The sequence below is a fragment of the Erpetoichthys calabaricus genome, chromosome 2, assembly GCF_900747795.2.
Source record: "Erpetoichthys calabaricus chromosome 2, fErpCal1.3, whole genome shotgun sequence".
Taxonomy (NCBI): domain Eukaryota; kingdom Metazoa; phylum Chordata; class Cladistia; order Polypteriformes; family Polypteridae; genus Erpetoichthys; species Erpetoichthys calabaricus.
In genome coordinates, this window is record NC_041395.2 from 344825844 (window position 1) to 344847993 (window position 22150).

The window sequence follows — 22150 nt, forward strand, 5'->3', positions numbered from 1 at the left end:
TTAACTCTTTCAGGGCGGATGTCGACTTTTGTCAACAGAAGGGGTTGAGGATGGTAATCAACTGTAAACGGTGACCAAACTCGCCATTATGTTTTAGTTCGACTCTCTTTGCTAGAAGGAAATTTAGCTTTGCTGGTTCGACTGAGATTCCCTGCACTCTCGTGAATAGCAAAGAGCAAACAACAGCAAAAATGGCATCAACATCTGGCAAGAGGTCAAAGTGAAGGCATAAAGCAAAAAAACTGTGCGTGAATGACATTTTGCGTATTATCGCTGAATTGGTCAGACTCTGATTTTGATACAAGTAATCGAAAACGAATGTGAGGTACCAGCATCAGCTGATTGTGGTGCTGAAAACTTTGATATAGCTGATGCGCCCATAGCAACGTTTGCCTGGGAGGACTACCACTTACAATGACAAGAGGCACAAAATGGATTGCATTGTACGGCGACCACTGTGACTGCCCCTGCACCACAAAAACAGCATGGCAGCCAGGCTGTCTCGCATTCCTTCCAGCCGTTGTTCCACCCGGTCAGTGGCTTGAGCTGCAAGAGACTGTGAATTGGTGGCCACAACACGCAGCACCAGACACTTTATGTTGATTTATGTGTGAAACAATTGATGTGTGTGCTTTTCAGAAAAGTTTTTTTAGTAAAAAATATTCAGCCACCCAAGAGTTAAAAGACAGAAAAAGAAAATGACTGTTCCTCTAATGAGGAAAGTTACGGAGAGTGCATTGTTGGATTTCATCCCCTAGATGGCAGCAAAGACTGCAAAGTGAATCAAGTGTCACATCCTCATTTACAGTGTGGTACCAAATACCGGAGTTCTAACTTTCCATCCTACTTTAAGAGGGTCATCCTACCATTAGAAAGTGTTGTACTCAATCTAACAAAAGTATATTTTTATTAATACTATACAAAAAATGTGCAAATACTAAGTTTTATTGTAACAATTTGTAACTTTGTGAGTTTTTTGCTATGACAGTGCATCAGTTGTGCTCATAGTAGCAATGTTAGAGATGTGCAGAAATTGATAGAACGCATGTGCAGACATTGAAAAGCAGGTTGTTTGATTTCACGTTAGAACACCAGCTGCTGCAGTCATCAATTCGGATTCTACACTGTCGGTTAAAGAATTTGAGCTGCCTGAAGAAACAAAGTGACACGGAGAGTGCTGTTGGTGCGAGTGAGAGGGACCACCATTTCTCTGATATGTTTTCACTTCAGGTGCTCCCAAGTCACGGTCATGTTCCCATGCTGAGTAAGCTCATTTCAACAGATCTTACAAGACCCAGGTTTTGCAGCAGGTGTGAAGTTAGGTTCTTTTGTCTGTGGTCCTCTGTTGTATTTATATCCTTATGCTCACCTCAAAATGTGATTAACGTTACTTTTGGTTAAAAGAAGAGGTTATAAAGAAGTGATATGTGCAATATGTAACAAGGAAACTAATCAATAACAACATTTTTTGGCAAGTGTCTTCATCATCGATTATTATTGATTTGTTGTCGGTGGATAACACAGCCACCTCCCAATTGCAGGAGTCTGAGTTTGAGCTCTGTGTGTGTTATTTACAGGTTCTCCCTTTGTCTGTTTGGATTTTACTCTTCCCCTTCTCAAAGACATGTGTGCATTAGGTTGACTGGCGACTGTAAACTGACTTGGTGCAAATATAGGAGCATAGGTGAATGCGCCTTGCAGCATATTGGGGCGCTATTAGGTGTCGGTTCCTGCTGTGCAAGGTCAGGTGTCAACTTTCTACAATATACAAATTCCATCTATCCAGCCGTTATCCAACCCACTATATCCTAACTACAAGGTCACGGGTGTCTGCTAGAGCCAATCCCAGCCAACACAGGGCGCAAGGCAGGAAACAAACCCCGGGCAGGGCGCCAGCCCACCGCAGGGCACATACACACACAAACACACACACAACAAGCACATACTACAGACAATTTAGTATCGCCAATGCAACAGACCTGCATGTCTTTGGACTGTGGGAGGAAACTGGAGTACCCGCAGGAAACCCACGCAGACACGGGGAGAACATGCAAACTCCACGCAGGAAGGACCCGGAAAGCAAACCCGGGTCTTCTAACTGCGAGGCAGCAGCGCTACCCACTGCGCCACCGTGCCGCCCCAATATACAAATTATTAATTTGGAAAATGGACGGAAGGTTAGAAATAATATTTTTACCTGTACCTCACAAATATATTATTTCTTGCCCTGAAAAAGGCCGTATCATGGAAAATAACCAAGGCCTGCCTTGATTAAAGTAAGAACAAGCATGACCCATCTTAGCCGGTCTCTCTCTATTCACCTAACTGCTGCAAAATATCATCAAGAGGAGATCTCTCCAAACTTTTACTGTCTACCACATTGCTGGGTCACTTATTCTATGCATCTATGGCTCTCTAGGTGAAAAACATTTATTTATTTATTTTTTACTTTTTTGTGAAATTTAACCTGAATGATCTACTTGCTACCCACGGTTTTTGTTGAAGAACTTTTTTTTAAAGTAACAGCTGGCATCTACCCTACTAATCTGCTCCATAATGCGATCTCCATTTACTTACTGACAATTTATTAATTATTTTAGTTTTTTTTTTTTACATTTTAAATTATGCCATGTGTGTCTTTTTGCTGGTATGGTATTATACCGACTATACTTCCTTAGAAGGCTGGCATCCTTCAACATCTGCAATAAGATGCTGCAGATGTTCTATCAGACGGTTGTGGTGAGCGCCCTCCTCTACACGGTGGTGTGCTCGGGAGACAGCATAAAGAAGAGGGACGCCTCACGCCTGGACAAACTGGTGAGGAAGGCAGGCTCTATTGTAGGTACGGAGCTGGACAGTTTGACATCCATGGCAGAGCGACGGGCGCTGAGCAGACTCCTATCAATCATGGAGAATCCACTGCATCCACTGAACAGTATCACCTCCAGACAGAGGAGCAGCTTCAGCAACAGACTACTGTCACTTTCCTGCTCCACTGACAGACTGAGGAGATCGTTCCTCCCCCACACTATGTGACTCTTCAATTCCACCCGGGGTGGGGGGGGGTAAACGTTAACATTATACAAAGATATTGTCCGTCTGTTATACTTGCATTTTTATCAATCTTTAATTTAATATTTTTTTTTTTTTTTAACAATATGCTGCTGCTGGAGTACGTGAATTTCCCCTTGAGATTAATGTATATCTGTAGTACTAGGGTGTTGTACCGTGTTAGCCATTATGAATGTAGGGAAAAGCCAAGCAAAATGACGCCTTTTATTGACTAACTAAAAAGATTTCAATATGCAAGCTTTCGAGGCAACTCAGACCCCTTCTTCAGGCAAGATGTAATCAGAAGAAGGGGCCTGAGTTGCCTCGAAAGCTTGCATATTGTAATCTTTTTAGTTAGCTAATAAAAGGTGTCATTTTGCTTGGCTTTTCCCTTGGGATTAATAAAGTATCTATCTATCTATCTATTACTATCCTATACTGAAAAGACACGCAAGTAAGAATTTCATCATACTATGAAAACATAGCAATACATCTAATCATGTTACGTGCACTATCAGCAAAGGCACCAACTGGTTCAACCTCGACATATTTGTTTATTTGATACTTTGTTATTCATCATACTAGACTATTCTGGGAGTGACTGAGGAGATCGTTCCTCCCCCACACTATGCGACTCTTCAATTCCACCCGGGGGGGGGTAAACGTTAACATTATACAAAGATATTGTCTGTCTGTATACCTGCATTGCTATCACTCTTGAATTTAATATTGTCTTTATCAGTATGCCCTTGGGATTAATAAAGTTTCTATCTATCTATTCTTGCATTTATTATGTAGCTAATAAAACACCTTTTTCCATAACTCTGGCCTCCTTGGCACTTATACTGGGACCTCACTGTTCACATTGTATTTTCAAATGCCAGACCACCCACAACAGTTATGATGTCACACATACATGTTTTAGGATCACCCTGCCCTCTCTGAGCAGGTATGCAGTACCACTCCAGGACAAGAGGGGGCGCTTTCGTTAACTGTCTATTATCTTCCCTTCACTGAGAGAGGGCGGCCTAGGAGATCAACTGACCACACCCTCATCAGACCCATAGGCCCTGCTTCTTCCAGGCTGAAGCCAGTTCCCAGAAGAAGGCCTCTCACTCGTGACTCCAACTCTGATCATATATGCAGTATCATCTTGGAGTGAGAGGGGGCACTGTCACTAACTAACTGGTCTCTTCCCTCCACGGTTCAGAACAGATGGCAAAAGAGATCGAATGATCATGCCCCCATCACATCCACAAGACCCGACTCTACTAAGTTAAAGCATATAAAAGAGTCCCTTCCCTGGAACAAGCCATGTCAAACTCTCAGCAATAGATGACAAACGCTGCTTAAGTGCCTAACTTATACTTTAGTGCCATTGTGCAGCTTTTTATTTTCTTGCTCTTTCGTCTGCAATCGAAAGAGACTCAATTAAACAGGGTGGCCCGCCTGGCATCCCAACTATTTCTGTGACTCTGCACTTCCCATCACATCTAGTAATTTATTTACAACTATACCGTGTTCTTTTAAGTGATGACGTGTGCTAAAAGTTCGTATTTGTGTCAGCTTAGCTGAAAATGGACCCGTGTCACTCTACTTGTCTATCTCGATTGTCCTGTAAAATATTTGCACTCAGCTGGAATGAATTGCCAATAAAACACTCCAGCGCACTTCTACGTCAAAGAACATCAAAGTTTAATACAAACCACAGAAGACGGGCATCCGCAGTCAGGCCAGCAATGGAGATACCGATGTGGTTGTCCACGTGGAGGATTTTCTTCTGGTGAGCTGCTAGTTCAGATTGAGCTCTCTAAAGAAAGAAAGGTGTGAAAAAGGTGAGCTGGCATTATTCAGTCTATTTTAGTAAAAACTATTCACATTTACCACACTGGGACTATTAACCAGCAGGAAAAATATTGTGAAAAAATAGACCATTTCTGGCAAATTCTCTCATGAACTTAAGTGGAGTGTACGGAACCAAGAACGGATGTTTGAATTAAAGACACATCTTGTCCTCTTATTCATTGGTCAGGAGTCCTGCACAGTTATAAGCTCATTCATTGGCTACCATCTACTTTATGTGATACCAACATTGCGACGTGTGTTCATAAAGACGTGTTCAACTAGAGATTAAAAGTGTGGCGGGTGGCTGGGACACCCCTGCAGTATATGTTCTGGGGGAGCAATCATGGACTGGTCAATACCTCCCCCAGGACGCTTGGTGGCAGCCTCCCTGGCTGAGGATGGTGCCTCAGTTTCCCGCAGGGCACCATGGGAGATGGAGTTCTCCACATCCCTGTTGGGATCTGGGGTGGCCAAGGGGGTGCTACAGGGGTCCCTGAGCCAGCCTGGACAACTCTACAGCCCCGCCCGGAAGTGCAGTCAGAAGCAGGTGATCAAGCACCTGGAGCACTTCCGGGTGGGCTATAAAAAGGGCCGGCAACCACCACTCGGGGCCAGAATCAGGAGGAAAAGGATGAGGTTGCCTGGGAGGAGTGGTGGTGCCAGAGGAAGGATTGTGTTGTGTGTATTAAGTGCTGTTGGGACTGTGCATTGCCTGTGGGGTTCACGGGGAAGACGTGAAGGAAAATAAAAGTCTTTATTGGATTTTACACATGCCTCTGTGTCAGTCTATACCTGGCTGGGTGCTATACAGTGGCCCAATTCACAAAGTTAAAGAGAGTGAATACATTTCAGGTGGGGGAGGTATTTGTGCATATCTGAGGTGCTTCAACAAATAGAACATCACTTCGCAATGAGCCAATGGTTTGTGGCTTAATGATCACCAAATGAGGAGTGAGATGGATCCTCAATTCCAAAGCTGCTCACTTCCGTCATAATGCACTTCTGTTATGTACAAGCATATTTTCCCGAAAGGGTCCATTCAATATGATTTTAGCTAAAAAAAAACCACTTTTTCGCTAAAATCCATGACTGGATACCATAGCATGAGTAACTGTACATGTTTTTTATGTTGTTGTTCACTGTTGGGCCTCATTAATGCTTATTTTAGCAGGAATTTTGTAACTTTTGTTCTCTCCATAAAACATGAGATTATCAATTTTTCTCCATCATAACTACAAACACCAAAGGGTAACAGGTAAAAAAAATATTTTTTTGTGTGGAGTATATCATTAAAGTTATTGCACATTTTTAAATTTAATAACATGCGAGTTTTGAAAGTTGATATTACTCTAAATATCAGCCTTTTAAAATGTGATAGACATTTTGAAATGTAATATTGAACTCGCCCTTTAGAGTTAGCTCGACAGACACACACTTTGACCAATTGTGGAAAAGAACCATTTTTACTTGGTTCTTCTGGGATGGGTGTTACGAGGATTCCAGTATAAAGTGACTTTATAGTATGAAGGAATATTCAGTCAAAAACTGATTTTTTTTTAATATGTAAGTGATTTTTAATGATGACCGAGGAAAGCATTTAAAGAGAGATAACTAATTTTATGAAAGTAAGGGTGTCTGCTGAGACTAATGCTGGATCGCAGCAAACAATATAATAACCTCTGTGAAACATTTTGACGTTACTCGTGTCACATAATCCACAATGTCAAATCATCCAGTCGTGCGCTCACAATGGGCAAACACTTGCATTTGTGCTAAAATATACTTAAACCAGTAATGGCGCACTACACGATAAAGTGCAGTGAATACATTTGACTTGAACATTCCTAGTTTTCATATTCTTTCTCTGTACGTCTAGCATTCATTTGCTCAGAGGTTGATGCGCTTGCTCCTGCCAGAGCAGCTCTTCTTTTCTCCACCCTAGCAGCCCGCTTCTTCTCTTCTTTCGTCGGCATCTTTTCGCGTTAAAACGGATTAAGTCAGTGTTTGTGTTGCAATTACTTAGTACGTTTTCCATAATTTTTCACTTAAGCTGGCACTTAAGTCTTCAATCTGCCTCAAGAATGACTTAAGGTATGAAAAGGTAGGGGAAGTGACGGCAAAGGTGGTAGAGAATGAGAATGGTGCCCGTACGCATACGCCGCACAGCCACCCCACTGGCCGCTGCCGAGAGTTGATTCTACAATAAAATAAAATAAAAATAAAAAGAGGAATAACTTTGGAGGTCAATCATCACCCAGAAAGCGGATAGTAGACATCACATAGTATATGTATACCAAATTTCAGGTCAATAGATAAAACGGTTTGCAAGCTACAGGCGATTTAAAATCCTGGACAGACAAACGAACAGCCATGGTAGCATATTATAAATAAAGATACAGTGGTGGCCCAAAGTTTGAGAATGACCCAAGTGTTGGTTTTCACCAAGTTTGCTGCTTCAGTGTATTTAGATCTTTTTGTCAGATGTTTCTGGGTGCATTGAAGTAGAATTACAAGCAGTTCAGAAGTTTCAAAGGCTTTTATTGACAATGACATGAAGTTTATGTGTAGAGTCAATATTTGCAGTGTTGGCCCTTCTTTCTTTGTCCAGACCTCTGCAATTCGCCCTGACAGGCGGTCAATCAACTTCTGGGCCAAATCCTGATTGATGGCAGCCCATTCTTGCAGAATCAGAATTGGTGGGTTTTTGTTTGTCCACCCACCTCTTGACCACAAGTTCTCTATGGGATTAAAGGTTTAGGGAGTTTCCTGGCCTTGGAGCCCAAATTTCGATGTTTTGTTCCCACTTAGCTCTCACTTTTGCCTTATGGCCTGGTGCTCCATCATGTTGGTCACCAAACTGTTCTTGGATGGTTGGCAGAAGTTGCTCTCAGAGGAAGTTTTGGTCCCATTCTTTATTCATGGATGTGTTCTTAGGCCAAATTATGAGTGAGCCCACCGCCTTGGCTGAGAAGCAACCCCACGTGACATGAATGGTCTCAGGATGCTTTACTGTTGGCCTGACACAGGACTGATGGTAGTGCCGCTCACCTTTTCTTTTTTTCCGGATGCCCCAAACAATCGGAAAGGGGATTCATCTGAAAAAAATGACTTGTCCTCAGCAGTCCAATCCCAGAATATCAGTCTGTCCCTGATGGCTTCTTTGCTGCCCTTCTTGTCACCCACCAAAAGTCTTCGCCTCACTCACACCTGCCTGCTGCCATTCCTGAGCAAGCTCTGCCCTGGTGGTGCCTGCAGCTGAATCAACTTTAGGAGACGCTCCTGGCGCTTGCTGGACTTTATTGGGCGCCCTGAAGCCTTCTTCACAACAGCAGTGGAAATGGGTTTTTTGGGATGAAGTTCATTTTCATGGCAAAGAGTGCCTTTGCAATTAATTACAATTCATCTGATCACTCTCCATAACATTATGGAGTCGATGCAAATCGGCATCATAAAAGCTGAGGCAGCAAACTATGAAAATTAATATTTGTGTCATTCTCCAAACTTCTGGCCATGACTGTACTTCTAGAAAAATAAGAGCAATGCACACAATGGCAGTGAAAGATGTTGCAGCCTGATACTAGACTATGAATGGAAGGAGGTGAAGTGGAGTCAATCCACTTCCATAACTTCACTAACCCTAACCCTAACCATGACAAAACAGAGTAAAAAATGCAGATATTCCTAAATTTTGCTTTTTCACTGACTTGGAAACTAACTTACAAGAAATGTGAAGGACGACTACATACAGAATAAAAGAAGATCTGAAATGACAATGGTGACATTTAGTGAAGGAAAAAGAAACATCTCAATTAACTGTGGCACGCTTACTTTTAAAGCAACCAGCACAGCATGGGTCCTCGATTTCAGCCCCACAGTAGCCGAGCCCTGCTTCACTGCTTCCATGGCATATTCAATCTGATGGATGCGCCCCTACAAAACAACAGAGTCAAACAGAACGGGATCATTATAAGTGGGCTCAAGGGAGGGACTGCTACTAAAATTCAAGTGCACATTTCACAAACATTTCAGACCTAACAGTAAGAACATTAAGTTTGACCAAAAAAATAAATAAAAAATAAATAGGGGACCAGTCAGTCCATTAAGCCTGTTTGGTTAGCTAAGTTCTCCCTACAGCTCTCCCAACTGCTTTTCCAGCATTTTGTTGAATTGTTTCTGTGAAGGATCTGGTTGAGACATTTACTTTCAGTTACTGATTGTATAACAGTCTTCTATGGACTTTCAGGTTTATGCAGTTAAGACAACATTTAGAGTCAACTGGATCCATTTGTGCTTGCTATCGATCTGTCAGCATGCAATTGGTGTAACTTTATTGTAATGGTTTCTTCCCAGTGACCAGTGCATGTTAGATGGGGTATATATTTTTGTTTTGGTAACTCTCTAGTTCATGGCAATAAAAACTCTGTATTGTAATTTTTGTTTATTGAATATTATTTTTATGAGAAAACCTTTTTAATGTATTGAGTAATGTAAGTAAATGTAAAGTACAAGTAGTACACATAAGATATAAAAATGCTAGATTTGGATACACAATGGGAGGTCTGCTTTTGAGAAGGATTTAGGAATCATAGTGGACGCTTCCCTATCAACCTCTCGGCAGTATACAAAAGCCATTAGGGAGGCTAATGGACTGTTAGGTTATATAGTGCCTTAGCGTATGAAGTACAACTCAAAGCTTTATAACACAGTGGTGAGGCCTCATCTGGAGTCCTGTGTGCAGTTTTGGTCTCCAAGCTACAAAAAGGACATAGCAGCACTAGAGAAGGTCCAGAGAAGAGCGACAAGCCTGAATTCAGGACTGCAGAGGATGAGTTACAAGGAAAGAGTAAAGGATTTGAACCTTCTCAGTTGAAGGAAAAAAAAAAAGAGGTGACATGATTAAATTTATGAAGGGAATTACTAAAGTACTGCGGTGGGCTGGCACCCTGCCCGGGGTTTGTTCCTGCCTTGCGCCCTGTGTCGGCTGGGATTGGCTCCAGCAGACCCCCGTTACCCTGCATTTAGGATATAGTGAGTTGGATAATGGATGGATGGATGGATGGATTACTAAAGTAGATTGAGATAGAACACTAGGACTTGTTAACTGTAAATTTTGCACAAGTGTTATTTTCCCAGAGAACCACAGACACGTGGAATAAGTTAACAAGTAGTGTTATGGTCAGTTGGGACTTTAGGGACATTTAAAATTCACACTGATGTTATTTTGGAGAAATTCAGTGAATAAGACTGGTGACTTCTGTCGGGCTGAACAGCCTGTTCTTGTTGAAAATAAAATGTCATGTTCCTAATGCCAGTGCAAGCTGGGTACAAGGAATAAACTGGCAAAGTAATTTACAGCTTCCTGGAATTGTTTGTAGAATGAGACAGTAAAAAAAAAAAAAAAAATCATAAAATAAAAATAAGAAACTTACCTGAGGGCTCCAAACTGTGACATCGTTGTCATACTGGTTACGAAACTTGAAAAGAAAAGAAAAATGATTGACATGTTAATGATTATTCAGAGACAACCATCTTTGTCAGTCAGCCAAAAAAAAAAAAACACAACTGGTTTAAACATTGGCTGGTCACAATTTTAGTGACACTTTCAACCAAATACAAGCTGCTGCCAGTCCTTCAGTACAGGGTCTCTTCATAGGGCCACAAGGAACGACGACACAGCCACCCATTTTCTAAATCTGCTTCTATCCAATTTGGGGGGCAGCGAGTATTACTGTGCAGTGATAATGGTTAGGTGTACCCTCATGCACCCTAAGCTAAGCTTAGAGGAATATTTCACCCAAAAGTGACAGAGGTTACTTAACTCCATGCAGTTTATACTGATGGCAGAGACAATGTTTAATCTCATGACCTCTTCCAGAGTGGAGATGACATTTTGTAATAGAATGAGGGTCTATGGTGACCAACACTAAACAAACAGCAAACAAAATTAAAACACCAATGAAAACCTCAAATTACTGGTGTCGTATAATCCACATGTGAAGTCGTCCAATCATATGCTCACAATAGGGGTGTAAAGAAATATCGATACACTTCAGTATTGCAATATTATGTTTTTTGAAAGTACATTGTCGATTTTTAATTACTAGTTTACATTCAAAGATTCAAGGCACACAGTTCATTTTGTGTTTAAATCCCCGATCGCAAGATAGCAGCTAACGTAACAAACATAAATTGAGACAGGAAACAGCATAAGGGTTGACGTATGTAGGCTTTCAATACTCAGGCGAGCGGATCTGGCAGACAACGTGGATCATACAGTGACAAACCAAGCTGACTAGTAACACAACAACCGATGGCTGAATCCAGAGGAGTTAGAGCGGCTCCTGCGGCGTACAAAGCGGAACTGTGGACTCATTTTGGCTTTCACAATAAAAAAGGCACTAAGGAGATTGACAAGATCCATGCCAAAATCAAATATTCGGGGAACACAATGAATCTGAGAGCAAACTTGATGTAGCTACTTTTTTAAGATTTCACAAAATATAGTGTTATGATGATGGATGTTACAGGGACAATGCATTTTCTTTTATTAACCGATTGAGATTGAAAAATTTAAAAAAAATGGCTTTCATACAATAGAATGTGAACCTTTAAAGCAGAATATATACACTGTCTGAATTTATATGTAACGTTGTTTGATTTTTTTTTTTTAATTTACTCAATTTGTTAACCTAAAGAATCCTGCAAACACTTTTATTTATTACTGATATACTGTACCCTGCGGTGGGCTGGCGCCCTGCCTGGGATTTGTTAATAATTCTTTAACTCTCTGCATTTATATAGCGCTTTTCTCACTACTCAAAGCGCTCCTGCCTTGTTTCCTGCCTTGCGCCCTGTGTTGGCTGGGTTTGGCTCCAGCAGACCCCTGTGACACTGTAGTTAGGATATTGCGGGTTGGATAATGGATGGATGGATGATATACTGTAAACAAATGTTGATTTTGTGAATTTCCCCTTGGGACTAATAAAGTATCTACCTAATTCTTTTGTTCAGATTACAGTGCTACGATATTATGCATTTTGTTATAAACTACTTGAAACATAGTGTGGCCAGCTATGAACCGTTAAAGCAGGATCACAAAGTGCAGTGATTTTTTAGTGATATAGGAACATGTTAATTCCTTTCCTCAGAATACACAAAAGGTATTGCTATGATGTCTGAAGTTATAGGGACTGTGATGAATGCAGTTGCAGATCCCACTGTTCTCATTGCATACAAAAGTAAACTCAGATTTTATGTATATAGTGGTGTGTTCTTCATACTATGATAGTTTTCCTAAAATTAGATTTAAAAAATAAATTTAATATATCACCTTGCTTACAGTATTGCAATGAAGTTATGGGAAAGAGTAGTGGAAGCTCGGTTAAGAAGTGAGATTAGTGAGCAGCAGGATGGTTTCATGCCAAGAAAAAGCACCACAGATGTGATGTTTGCTCTAAGGATGTTGATGGAGAAGTAGAGAGAAGGCCAGAAGGAGTCACATTGCGTCTTTGTGGACCTGGAGAAAGCATATGACAGGGTGCCTCGAGAGGAGCTGTGGTATTGTATGAGGAAGTCGGGAGTGGCAGAGAAGCACGCAATAATTGTACAGGATATGTACGAGGGCAGTGTGACAGTGGTGAGGTCTGCGGTAGGAGTGACAGAGGTGGGATTACATCAGGGATCGGCTCTGAGCCCTTTCTTATTTGCAATGGTGATGGACAGGTTGACAGACAAGATTAGACAGGAGTCCCCATGGACTGTGATGTTTGCTGATGACATTGTGATCTGTAGCGATAATAGGGAGCAGGCTGAAGAGACCCTGGAGAGGTGGAGATATGAGAGGAGAGGAATGAAGGTCAGTAGGAACAAGACAGAATACATGTGTGTAAATGAAAGGGAGGTCAGTGGAATGCTGAGGATGAGGGGAGTAGAGTTGGTGAAGGTGGATGACTTTAAATAATTGGGATCAACAGTACAGAGTAATGGGGATTGTGGAAGAGAAGTGAAGAAGAGAGTGCAGACAGGGTGGAGTGGGTGGAGAAGAGTGTCAGGAGTGATTTGTGACAGACGGGTATCAACAAGAGTGAAAGGGAAGGTCTACAGGACAGTAGTGAGACCAGCTATGGTATACAGGTTGGAGACGGTGGCACTTGCCAGAAAGCAGAACACAGAGCTGGAGGTGGCAGAGTTAAAAGATGCTAAGATGTGCATTTGGTGTGACGAGGATGGACAGGATTAGAAATGAGGACATTAGAGGGTCAGCTCAGTTTGGACGTTTGTGAGACAAAGTCAGAGAGGCGAGATTGCGTTGGTTTGGACATGTGCAGAGGAGAGATGCTGGGTATAATGAGAGAAGGGTGCTAAGGATAGAGCAGCCAGGCAAGAGGAGAAGAGGAAGGCCTAAGAGAAGCTTTATGGATGTGCCGAGAGAGGACATGCAGGTGATGGGGTTAACAGAGAAAGATGGAGAGAGCAGGAATATATGGAAAAAGATGATCCGCTGCGGCGACCCCTAACGGGAGCAGTTGAAAGAAGAAAACCTTGCTTACCTCAGGTTGGACGTTTGTGAGACAAAGTCAGAGAGGCGAGATTGCGTTGGTTTGGACATGTGCAGAGGAGAGATGCTGGGTATAATGAGAGAAGGGTGCTAAGGATAGAGCTGCCAGGCAAGAGGAGAAGAGGAAGGCCTAAGAGAAGGTTTATGGATGTGCTGAGAGAGGATATGCATGTGATGGGGGTAACAGAGCAAGATGGAGAGGGCAGGAATATATGGAAAAAGATGATCCGCTGTGGCGACCCCTAACGGGAGCAGCTGAAAGAAGAAGACCTTGCTTACAGTACTGCATTATATCACGATATATTGAATCGTAACCCCTGTGTTATGATAAGTATTGTATCGCAAAATTCTTGCCAATACACAGCCCTAGCTCACAATCCCCCAAATATGTACTTTTTTTTTTTTTTTTTTTAAATGTTAAATAAATCACTTCCGGAAATGCTCTTGTGAAATTGAACAGAACTTGCCATGTGGCGTAGTGGATAAAGCTTTGAATTTCAAACCATGAGGTTGTGAGGTTAAATTCTACCACCGACACTGTGTCACCATGAGCAAGTCACTTCACCTGCCAGTGTTCTAATTAGAAAACCAAAAACAAAATTTGTATCTCAAATGTTGCAAGTCGCATTGGATAAAGGTGTCAGCCAACCATGCAAATGTAATAATAAATGTAAATTAAGACTCATGCAATGACGCAAAAACAAATGGACAAAAAATAAAATGTATTCAGCTTCAGCCAAGAATTTTCTTTTCGGTGCATCACTGGCTTGACGGCCCTCAGTGAATGGTCGTTCAGATCGGTGGCTCCTACTCTTGGGTTGGCCCTCCTTCCATCAGTGGACTTCATAAAATCTCACGCCTCTCTTCTCCCTCACATTCCAATTGGTTCTTATCCTAAAAATCCCACAATGTTCTCTCAGACTGCCCATTAACCGCCACTGATCTGTCCAGTTATTCTTTTTTGTGGACATTTCAGCCGTTAATAGCAACACGCCAATGAAAGCTCTCGAATTTTCTGTCAGTTCTGAAATGAAGCCTTGTTTGTTATGTAAAGCACCATGTGATAGATCGTGCCCTCTGTGAATGGTGCTGTAACTCACCTGAACTGCTTGAGATTTTACTTCACAGGAAAACTGATGCATTCGACACTGTATGACTTAACCGCCATGATATGCCCGGTGACTTGGTGGCATAGTAGAGAGAGAGAGGGAGAGGTTAGGAGCAGGCACTGATACAGCGCATTGCTGCAACCCACCACATGACAAATCAACTCGGGATCCCAGATTAAGACCCAAGTGCAGCCATGCTACACTAGTTCAGGTGGAATGGAATGTCGGTGCGAGATTGCGTTGGTTTGGACATGTGTAGAGGACAGGTGCTGGGTACAATGAGAGAAGGGTACTAAGGATAGAGCTGCCTGGTAAGAGGAGAAGAGGAAGGTTTATGGATGTGGTGAGAGAGGACATGCAGGTGATGGGGGTGACAGATCAGGATGCAGGGCCTACTTGCAGGGCTGGATGCAGATTAATGTCATACCCAGGACAGAGCAATTGCAGGTTAAGGGCCCAATGGAGTAGAGTCACTCCTGGCGTTTACGGGATTTGAACCAGCAACCTTCCAATTAACAGTACAGATCCCTAGCCTCAGAGCCACCACGTCGCCCTAGAGAAAAATAAGGTCTGATTTTTTCTTTGGTCACAGTGATATAATCCGTATACGTGAGATCTGACAACCAATGAATGCTCTTCTGGAAGTACAATACACAACTGTAATTTACTAACAAGGAATAAGGAACACAAGCGTTTTGGACCTCACAAACTGAAGAGAAGCTCGTCTGTCTGATGTTTCATGTTTTACATAACACAACAGAATTGGGTGGAGGGAGGAATTACCATTGAACTTGCCACATGTTAATCCTGCGTACAGCACCTGATTCATCAGGCAGCACACTATTGGCCACCACAAATTGGGGCAAACACGACTCTCCCGAAGGTCGGCATGCAGTTGGTCAATTTCACATGCGACCTGATGAGGAGCTGCAGTTGCCAAGTCTGACATACATAAAGACCAGAAGTTGTGAGATGCGACATAGTACATGCACGGCAAAAAATGGCAAAATGACTGCAATCAAGTGTAAGGGCAAGAAAGATGTCAGCCCCCTAACCACTGCACACAAAGCGGCAACTGACAAGGTCTGTTTCAGGGGAAATGTGGACGTCACTAAGCCTGGTGCTGTGATAGCCTAGGATAACAAAACAGGTGTGATTTGATTATGCAAATCAGGCACTGACATTCTAGCCTCTTATGAGTAAAAAAAGAAAGTACAAATATTAGTAAAGTGTTCAAAGAAACACATATCCCGTTCTGCTCCGACTGCGATGTCAGGCCGTACATTGGTGACCGTTTCAAAACACACCACACAAAGACTGTGTGCTAAATCTGCAGCAGGGGACACTCAACATACTTTTCTTACTGTATCTTATGACGACATTTGGGTATTTACATATTCTGTTATGGAATATGTCGATCAATGCTGGTAGGTGAGCATAAGCTAGAAAAATGGCTGGAGTAAAAAGAACGTAAATTCACAAACTGCTATACCTTCATTGTATTTAATTTTTCCCATAAATTACAACAAATAGTGTTTCCTTCTCATAAAAAGTATGAAGATATGAAGAAAATATTTAAAGCTTATGATAACAGATTTGCCACAGATTTTACACCAGTGACCTGGGTTAGAATAAGGGCATTGTCGCCTCTTGCATATCATAAAATGCAACTAAAGGATGCTGGCATTAATACAGGCATCTGGCCTTACATATGTGTCCTTCAATAATTCTTTGATGAAGAGGTACAATGATAACAGTTACAATGAGTATGGCAGAGCCCATAGTACTCTAGCCTGACCTAAAGATGAGCAAACCCAATTTATGATGGTTCTAGACCTGGCACACTGGGCGGAATAGGATTTGTGGCTGGGCAGATGAAGATTCGGAAGTAAATATGAGGTGTGAATTAAAGATTTGCATGGGAGATACTTGAACTTTTCAACTGACAGATTTCAGGTAAATAGCTGAAGCATGAAAGTCTTGATAAGCTGAACCTAAGTGAAGTGTGTTGTGGGAAAGCTGAAAGGCAAAACAGAACCTTAGAATGTTTTCTTTGTATAGCCATTCTATTTGCAGCTTAGTGTAGTTTTTGATTCTAATGGGAGCCTTAATTAAAAAAAAATTAAAAGCTTTGGGTTCGGTTTTCGGGGGGTAAACGTAATGCTAAGGAGGTTAACTGAACACACCATCCCTACCAAGGATTTTGAAGAAAATTTCTTTTAGCCGTTTTAGAGGAGACAAAGTCAGAGATGTGCATTTGGTGTGACGAGGATGGACAGGATTAGAAATGAGGACATTACAGGGTCAGCTCAGTTTGGATGTTTGTGAGACAAAGTCAGAGAGGCGAGATTGCGTTGGTTTGGACATGTGCAGAGAAGAGATGCTGGGTATAATGAGAGAAGGGTGCTAAGGATAGAGCTGCCGGGTAAGAGGAGAAGAGGAAGGACTAAGAGGATGTTTATGGATGTGGTGAGTGAGGACATGCAGGTGATGGGTGTAACAGAACAAGATGACAAGGACAGAAAGAGATGGAAGAAGATGATCTGTTATGGCAACCCCTAATGGGAAGAGCCGAAAGAAGAAGAAGATTTGTCAGTCATTCAGTCATTTTCTAACCCATGTAGGTCTGAACAGGGTCACCAGAGTATACTGGAGCCCATCCTATCTAGGATGGGGCACAAGGCAAGAACAAGTCCTGAACAGGGCGCACCTGTCCATCACAGGGCAAATACACACACACACACTCCTACCACAGTTGTTGCACGACATTTTATATATCAAAGTTAATGATGGCTGAAATATCTGGGGAGGATGAAAGCCCCTATCTAAATCAAGTGGATGGTATGGTAAACGGGTGTAATAAAAGCTTTCTCACTCTGAATGTAAAAAAGACCAAAGAAATGATATTTGAATTTAAGAAATCTGGATGTTCACCAAGGGCAGCACGGTGGCGCAGTGGTAGCACTGCTGCCTCTCAGTAAGGAGACCTGAAGTTCGCTTCCCAGGTTCTCCCTGCGTGGAATTTGCATGTTCTCCCCGTGTCTGAGTGAGTTTCCTCCCACAGTCCAAAGACATGCAGGTTAGGTGCATTGGCGATCCTAAATTGTCCCTAGTGTGTGCTTGTCCTGTTGTGGGCTGGCACCCTGCCCGGGATTTGATTCCTGTCTTGCACCCTGTGTTGGCTGGGATTGGCTCCAGGAGACCCCCGTGACCCTGTGTTAGGATATAGTGGGTTGGATAATGGATGGATGTTCACCCATTGTTGTTTTGGGGCAGGAGATAGAAATAGTGAATGAATATAAATACTTAAGACCTAACTTAGATAATGATCTTAACTGGAATGCAAATACAAAAAAAAATTCCTCCAAATGCAATCAGCGCTTATTTCTACCTCGTAAACTCAAACTATTTAAAGTAGACAAAGTTGTCCTTTTATCACAGTCTGATACAGTCTGTCATCACTTTCAGATTCATTGCCTGCTTTAGTGGTCTGACAAACCAAAATTAAAAAAGCTTCTGCAGATTACTAAGCATGCAGCTAAAGTTATTGGGGTTGACGGAGATGATCTGGCAAGTGGACAACGCTAAAGAGACTAGACATCGACTGACGACATGGAGAATAATAATAATAATAATTCTTTGCATTTATATAGCGCTTTTCTCACTACTCAAAGCGCTCAGCAATTGAAGGTTAAGGGCCTTGCTCAAGGGCCCAACAGAGCAGAATCCCTTTTTGGCATTTACGGGATTCGAACCGGCAACCTTCCGATTGCCAGTGCAAATCCCTAGCCTCAGAGCCACCACTCCGCCTACTCCGTGAACTTTAGTAAATCAGGAAGGAGAGTCGCTTTGAAAAGCCACACAAATCACTCCAGAAATTCCTTTCTTCCTCGTGCCATACAACTTTTTAATAAGGAATATCCGAGAAAACGATTACGGTTTGAAATGCATCCTGTAACCATTTTTGTGTAAATACGCACTATCAAATCAAACTGCCTGACCTTAACCTGTCTCGTCTCGATTTGTTTCATTTCAGTCTTGTTATTAGATGCAACCGAGAATGTACTAAATAAACAGAACTAAATAAAGCAACCTTGAACCTTGAAGTACAATACAATTTATTTTTTGTATAGACTGAAATCACTCAAGGAGTGCTGCAATGGGTGTTAACAGGCCCTGCCTTTTGACAGCACCCCCCCACCCCCCAACCTTGACTCTCTAAGACACATTTGTCAAACTCCAGGCCTGGAGGGCCGCAGTGGCTGCAGGTTTCCATTCCAACTCTTTTCCTAATCAGTGACCAGCTTTCACGGATAATTAATTTCTTTTCCCTTCATTTTCATAGCGCTGTTTTTAAAGATTCAGTTCTCTGAATTGATTTGTTTCTTCATTGAATGACAGCCAAACAGAAATGAGATGTGAAACGAGCCAAAAGATAACCAGCTAAATTAGGGCTTCAAACTCAAATCAATTCCACTCCAACCAGTTTCTTAATGAGAAGTTAATTCTTGTTGTTAATTAAACTTGTTATTTAATTCCACAGCTTGTTGCTTCTCTCATTTTGCCACAGCAGACATTTCCAAAACTGTTGATTTTCTGTTTTTTTCTAAGAACACTGTCAAAATGTTTTGGTGACCTGAGCAGATCAGCCTTACCGAGACCGTCGCTTTTCTTTATTTCCACATATTGTGTGATGGGCACAGGTTAGCTATTCATGTGGCAGCTTGTTTTGCTGTCTTATTATTGTTTGGCTGCTAATTAAGGAAAAAGAAACAACTAAGGGGCCTGAGTCAAGTTAATTAAAACTAAAGCAAAAGAAGTTAATTAGCAGCAAAACGTGGTCACTAATTAAGAAGATAGTAAGAATGAAAACCTGCAGCCACTGTGGCCCTCCAGGACCGGAGTTCGACACCTCTGTTCTAAGACGACAAAAAAAAAACATTGTTAGGGGAACACAATGGAAGAAACCTCAGGAAAGGCAGTTCAAACAGAGACTCCTTTCCAGGTAGGCTGGGCGTGCAGTGCGTGTCAATACAACACAATACAGGGGATCCTCGGGTTACAATGTCTCGACATACGACATTTCAAGTTTACAACACTCACTGCCATATAAACTTTAAAAAAAAATGAGACGTGAGAAGGAATAAAGGTAAGGATTTTTCTAACCCTCATTTTTTTCTGTTACTACAGTACAGTATACAGCACAGTATATTTATGTCCTTTTCATTTTTCTGTGGCTAAGTTTTGTTTTTATGTTCTAGATTATGATTTTGCAAATGTGTCAGGATAGGTAAGTAACTTAGGCTAGGGTGTGTTTCAACTTACACCAAAATTCGGGTTACATCACTGTTGTAGGAACGGAACTGTGTCATAACCCGAGAACCCCCTGTACACACAACAGAACACAAGTAATCCTCAATACAATATAAAATAGTGCAATAGAAATATTACAAGTACAGAGCGGAATTCAACAGTAGATGATCTCTTATATATATACAGTGATCCCTCGCTATATCGCGCTTCGCCTTTCGCGGCTTCACTCCATCGCGGATTTTATATGTAAGCATATTTAAATATATATCGCGGATTTTTCGCTGCTTCGCGGGTTTCTGCAGACAATGGGTCTTTTAATTTCTGGCACATGCTTCCTCAGTTGGTTTGCCCAGTTGATTTCATACAAGGGACGCTATTGGCAGATGGCTGAGAAACTACCCAACTTACTTTCTCTCTCTCTCTCTCTCTCTTGCGCTGACGTAGGGGGGTGTGAGCAGGGGGGCTGTGTGCAGCTGCTTCCTGAAGGACATGCTGCACAGTGCTTCGCATACTTAAAAGCTAAAAGGGCACGTATTGATTTTTGACTTTGTTTTTCTGTGGCTCTCTCTCTCTCTCTTCCTGCTCCTGACGGAGGGGGTGTGAGCTGCCGCCTTCAACAGCTTTGTACCGGCGGTGCTTCGCATACTTAAAAGCCAAAAAGCCCTATTGATTTTTTTTTTGACTGCTTGCTTTGCACTCCTTTGAAAAGGAAGATATGTTTGCATTCTTTTAATTGTGAGACAGAACTGTCATCTCTGTCTTGTCATGGAGCACAGTTTAAACTTTTGAAAAAGAGACAAATGTTTGTTTGCAGTGTTTGAATAACGTTCCTGTCTCTCTACAACCTCCTGTGTTTCTGCGCAAATCTGTGACCCAAGCATGACATTCTAAAAATAACCATATAAACATATGGTTTCTACTTCACGGATTTTCTTATTTCGCGGGTGGCTCTGGAACGCAACCCCCGCGATGGAGGAGGGATTACTGTATTTCTCTTCTGGTTCGTCCTTCTTCCACTTCAAAACCGGTCCCGCCAACACGCAGCTGACACGGCATTTCTCGATTCCTATTCGTCCTCTTCCAAACCCTTCCCCATGCTGCCTGTGGCTCCCGTGTCTTTACAACAGCTTCTTACACAGCAAATATCAGAAGCTAAAAATGATCGTACACACATTCGAGAATACAACTCTTCTCTAGCATTTGCTTCCATGGGTGCACAGATAACTCAACCTTCTGGCCACGTACCATACTGTTTTAAAATACATGGGCAAATTTATCACCAAATCTCTCCATTATACGCCAACACTTCTACCTCGCCAGGATATGGACAGTTGTATGTTTTTGACACAGCGCAAGCTACTGAAGTACGCTAACAAAATAAAGCAAACCCTGCATGCAGCGAAAATGTACTTCTCCAGCTAGATTCCATACTCAGAACCATCAACCCCTTCACTAAATCATACAAACACATGCATGAAATCGCTCAGTCCAATCCAACAGCATTTGTACGAATGGTTTTCAAGGAAAACCCTAGGCAGGATTTACGACGATAAAATGCCCCGACATGTCACACCGATGTTGCAGCAAAACACCTATGCACAACTGCGTCTTTCAAGAAGTATTTATTTCTTCTTGATTTCTGAATTCCTTTCTCACCGTTTTCCGTTCCTATTCTTACACCGCCGTATGCTACAGCGGGCGTCGGCTAGTATCACATAATACGATTCTGATTGGTTCAGAGTCCTGGAGAACTCGGCCATCAAGCTGCCTCCCCCTATTGGTCAATCCATAGCAGACTCCGCGCTGGGCCAGCCAATCCAAGGAAAGGACCCCTCTACATGATGTTTCCTGCGTGTAGCAAAGTAGCAACCTCCGTTCCAATTTACCCATTGCTTTGACGTGATCGAGATTTTAAAAGGCAAGCGGCGTGGAGTGTCTCAGAACAGAAAGGGCTGTGCAGCAAGGAGGCTTAAGCAAGACAGGGAATTTTGGAGTTTTCCATTATTTGTTTTGGTACTGACATCCGAAAGCTGGTACCAACACCAAAGCTGAAATTTTAGTACCGACACAAGACCTCTATGATTGAAACGTAATCGTAAAATGAAAATATATTGTCTGATCAATTTGGTAAATTAAATCATTTTGAAAATCTGTTTGGCATCGGAAGCCCAACCAACCTGCTTATAGTAACAACCATCAATTGACAAAACTGACCCACTGAAGTAACCCTCTAAAGCGAAACCGACCAGAAAGTCAAATTTAAAATGTAACAAAT

General features: G+C 42.1%; 1 protein-coding gene across 1 annotated transcript in view; it reads right to left on the reverse strand.

Moving 5' to 3' along the window:
* Positions 1-22150, reverse strand: part of psma1 (proteasome 20S subunit alpha 1) — a 64886-nt gene that overhangs the window by 28430 nt on the left and 14306 nt on the right. Inside the window, exons 2-4 of the mRNA XM_028796079.2 lie at positions 10326-10370; positions 8725-8826; positions 4758-4861 (exon numbers count right to left, since the gene is read on the reverse strand). Coding sequence (XP_028651912.2) covers positions 4758-4861; positions 8725-8826; positions 10326-10370 — 251 coding nt within the window. The remainder of the gene's footprint in view (positions 1-4757; positions 4862-8724; positions 8827-10325; positions 10371-22150) is intronic.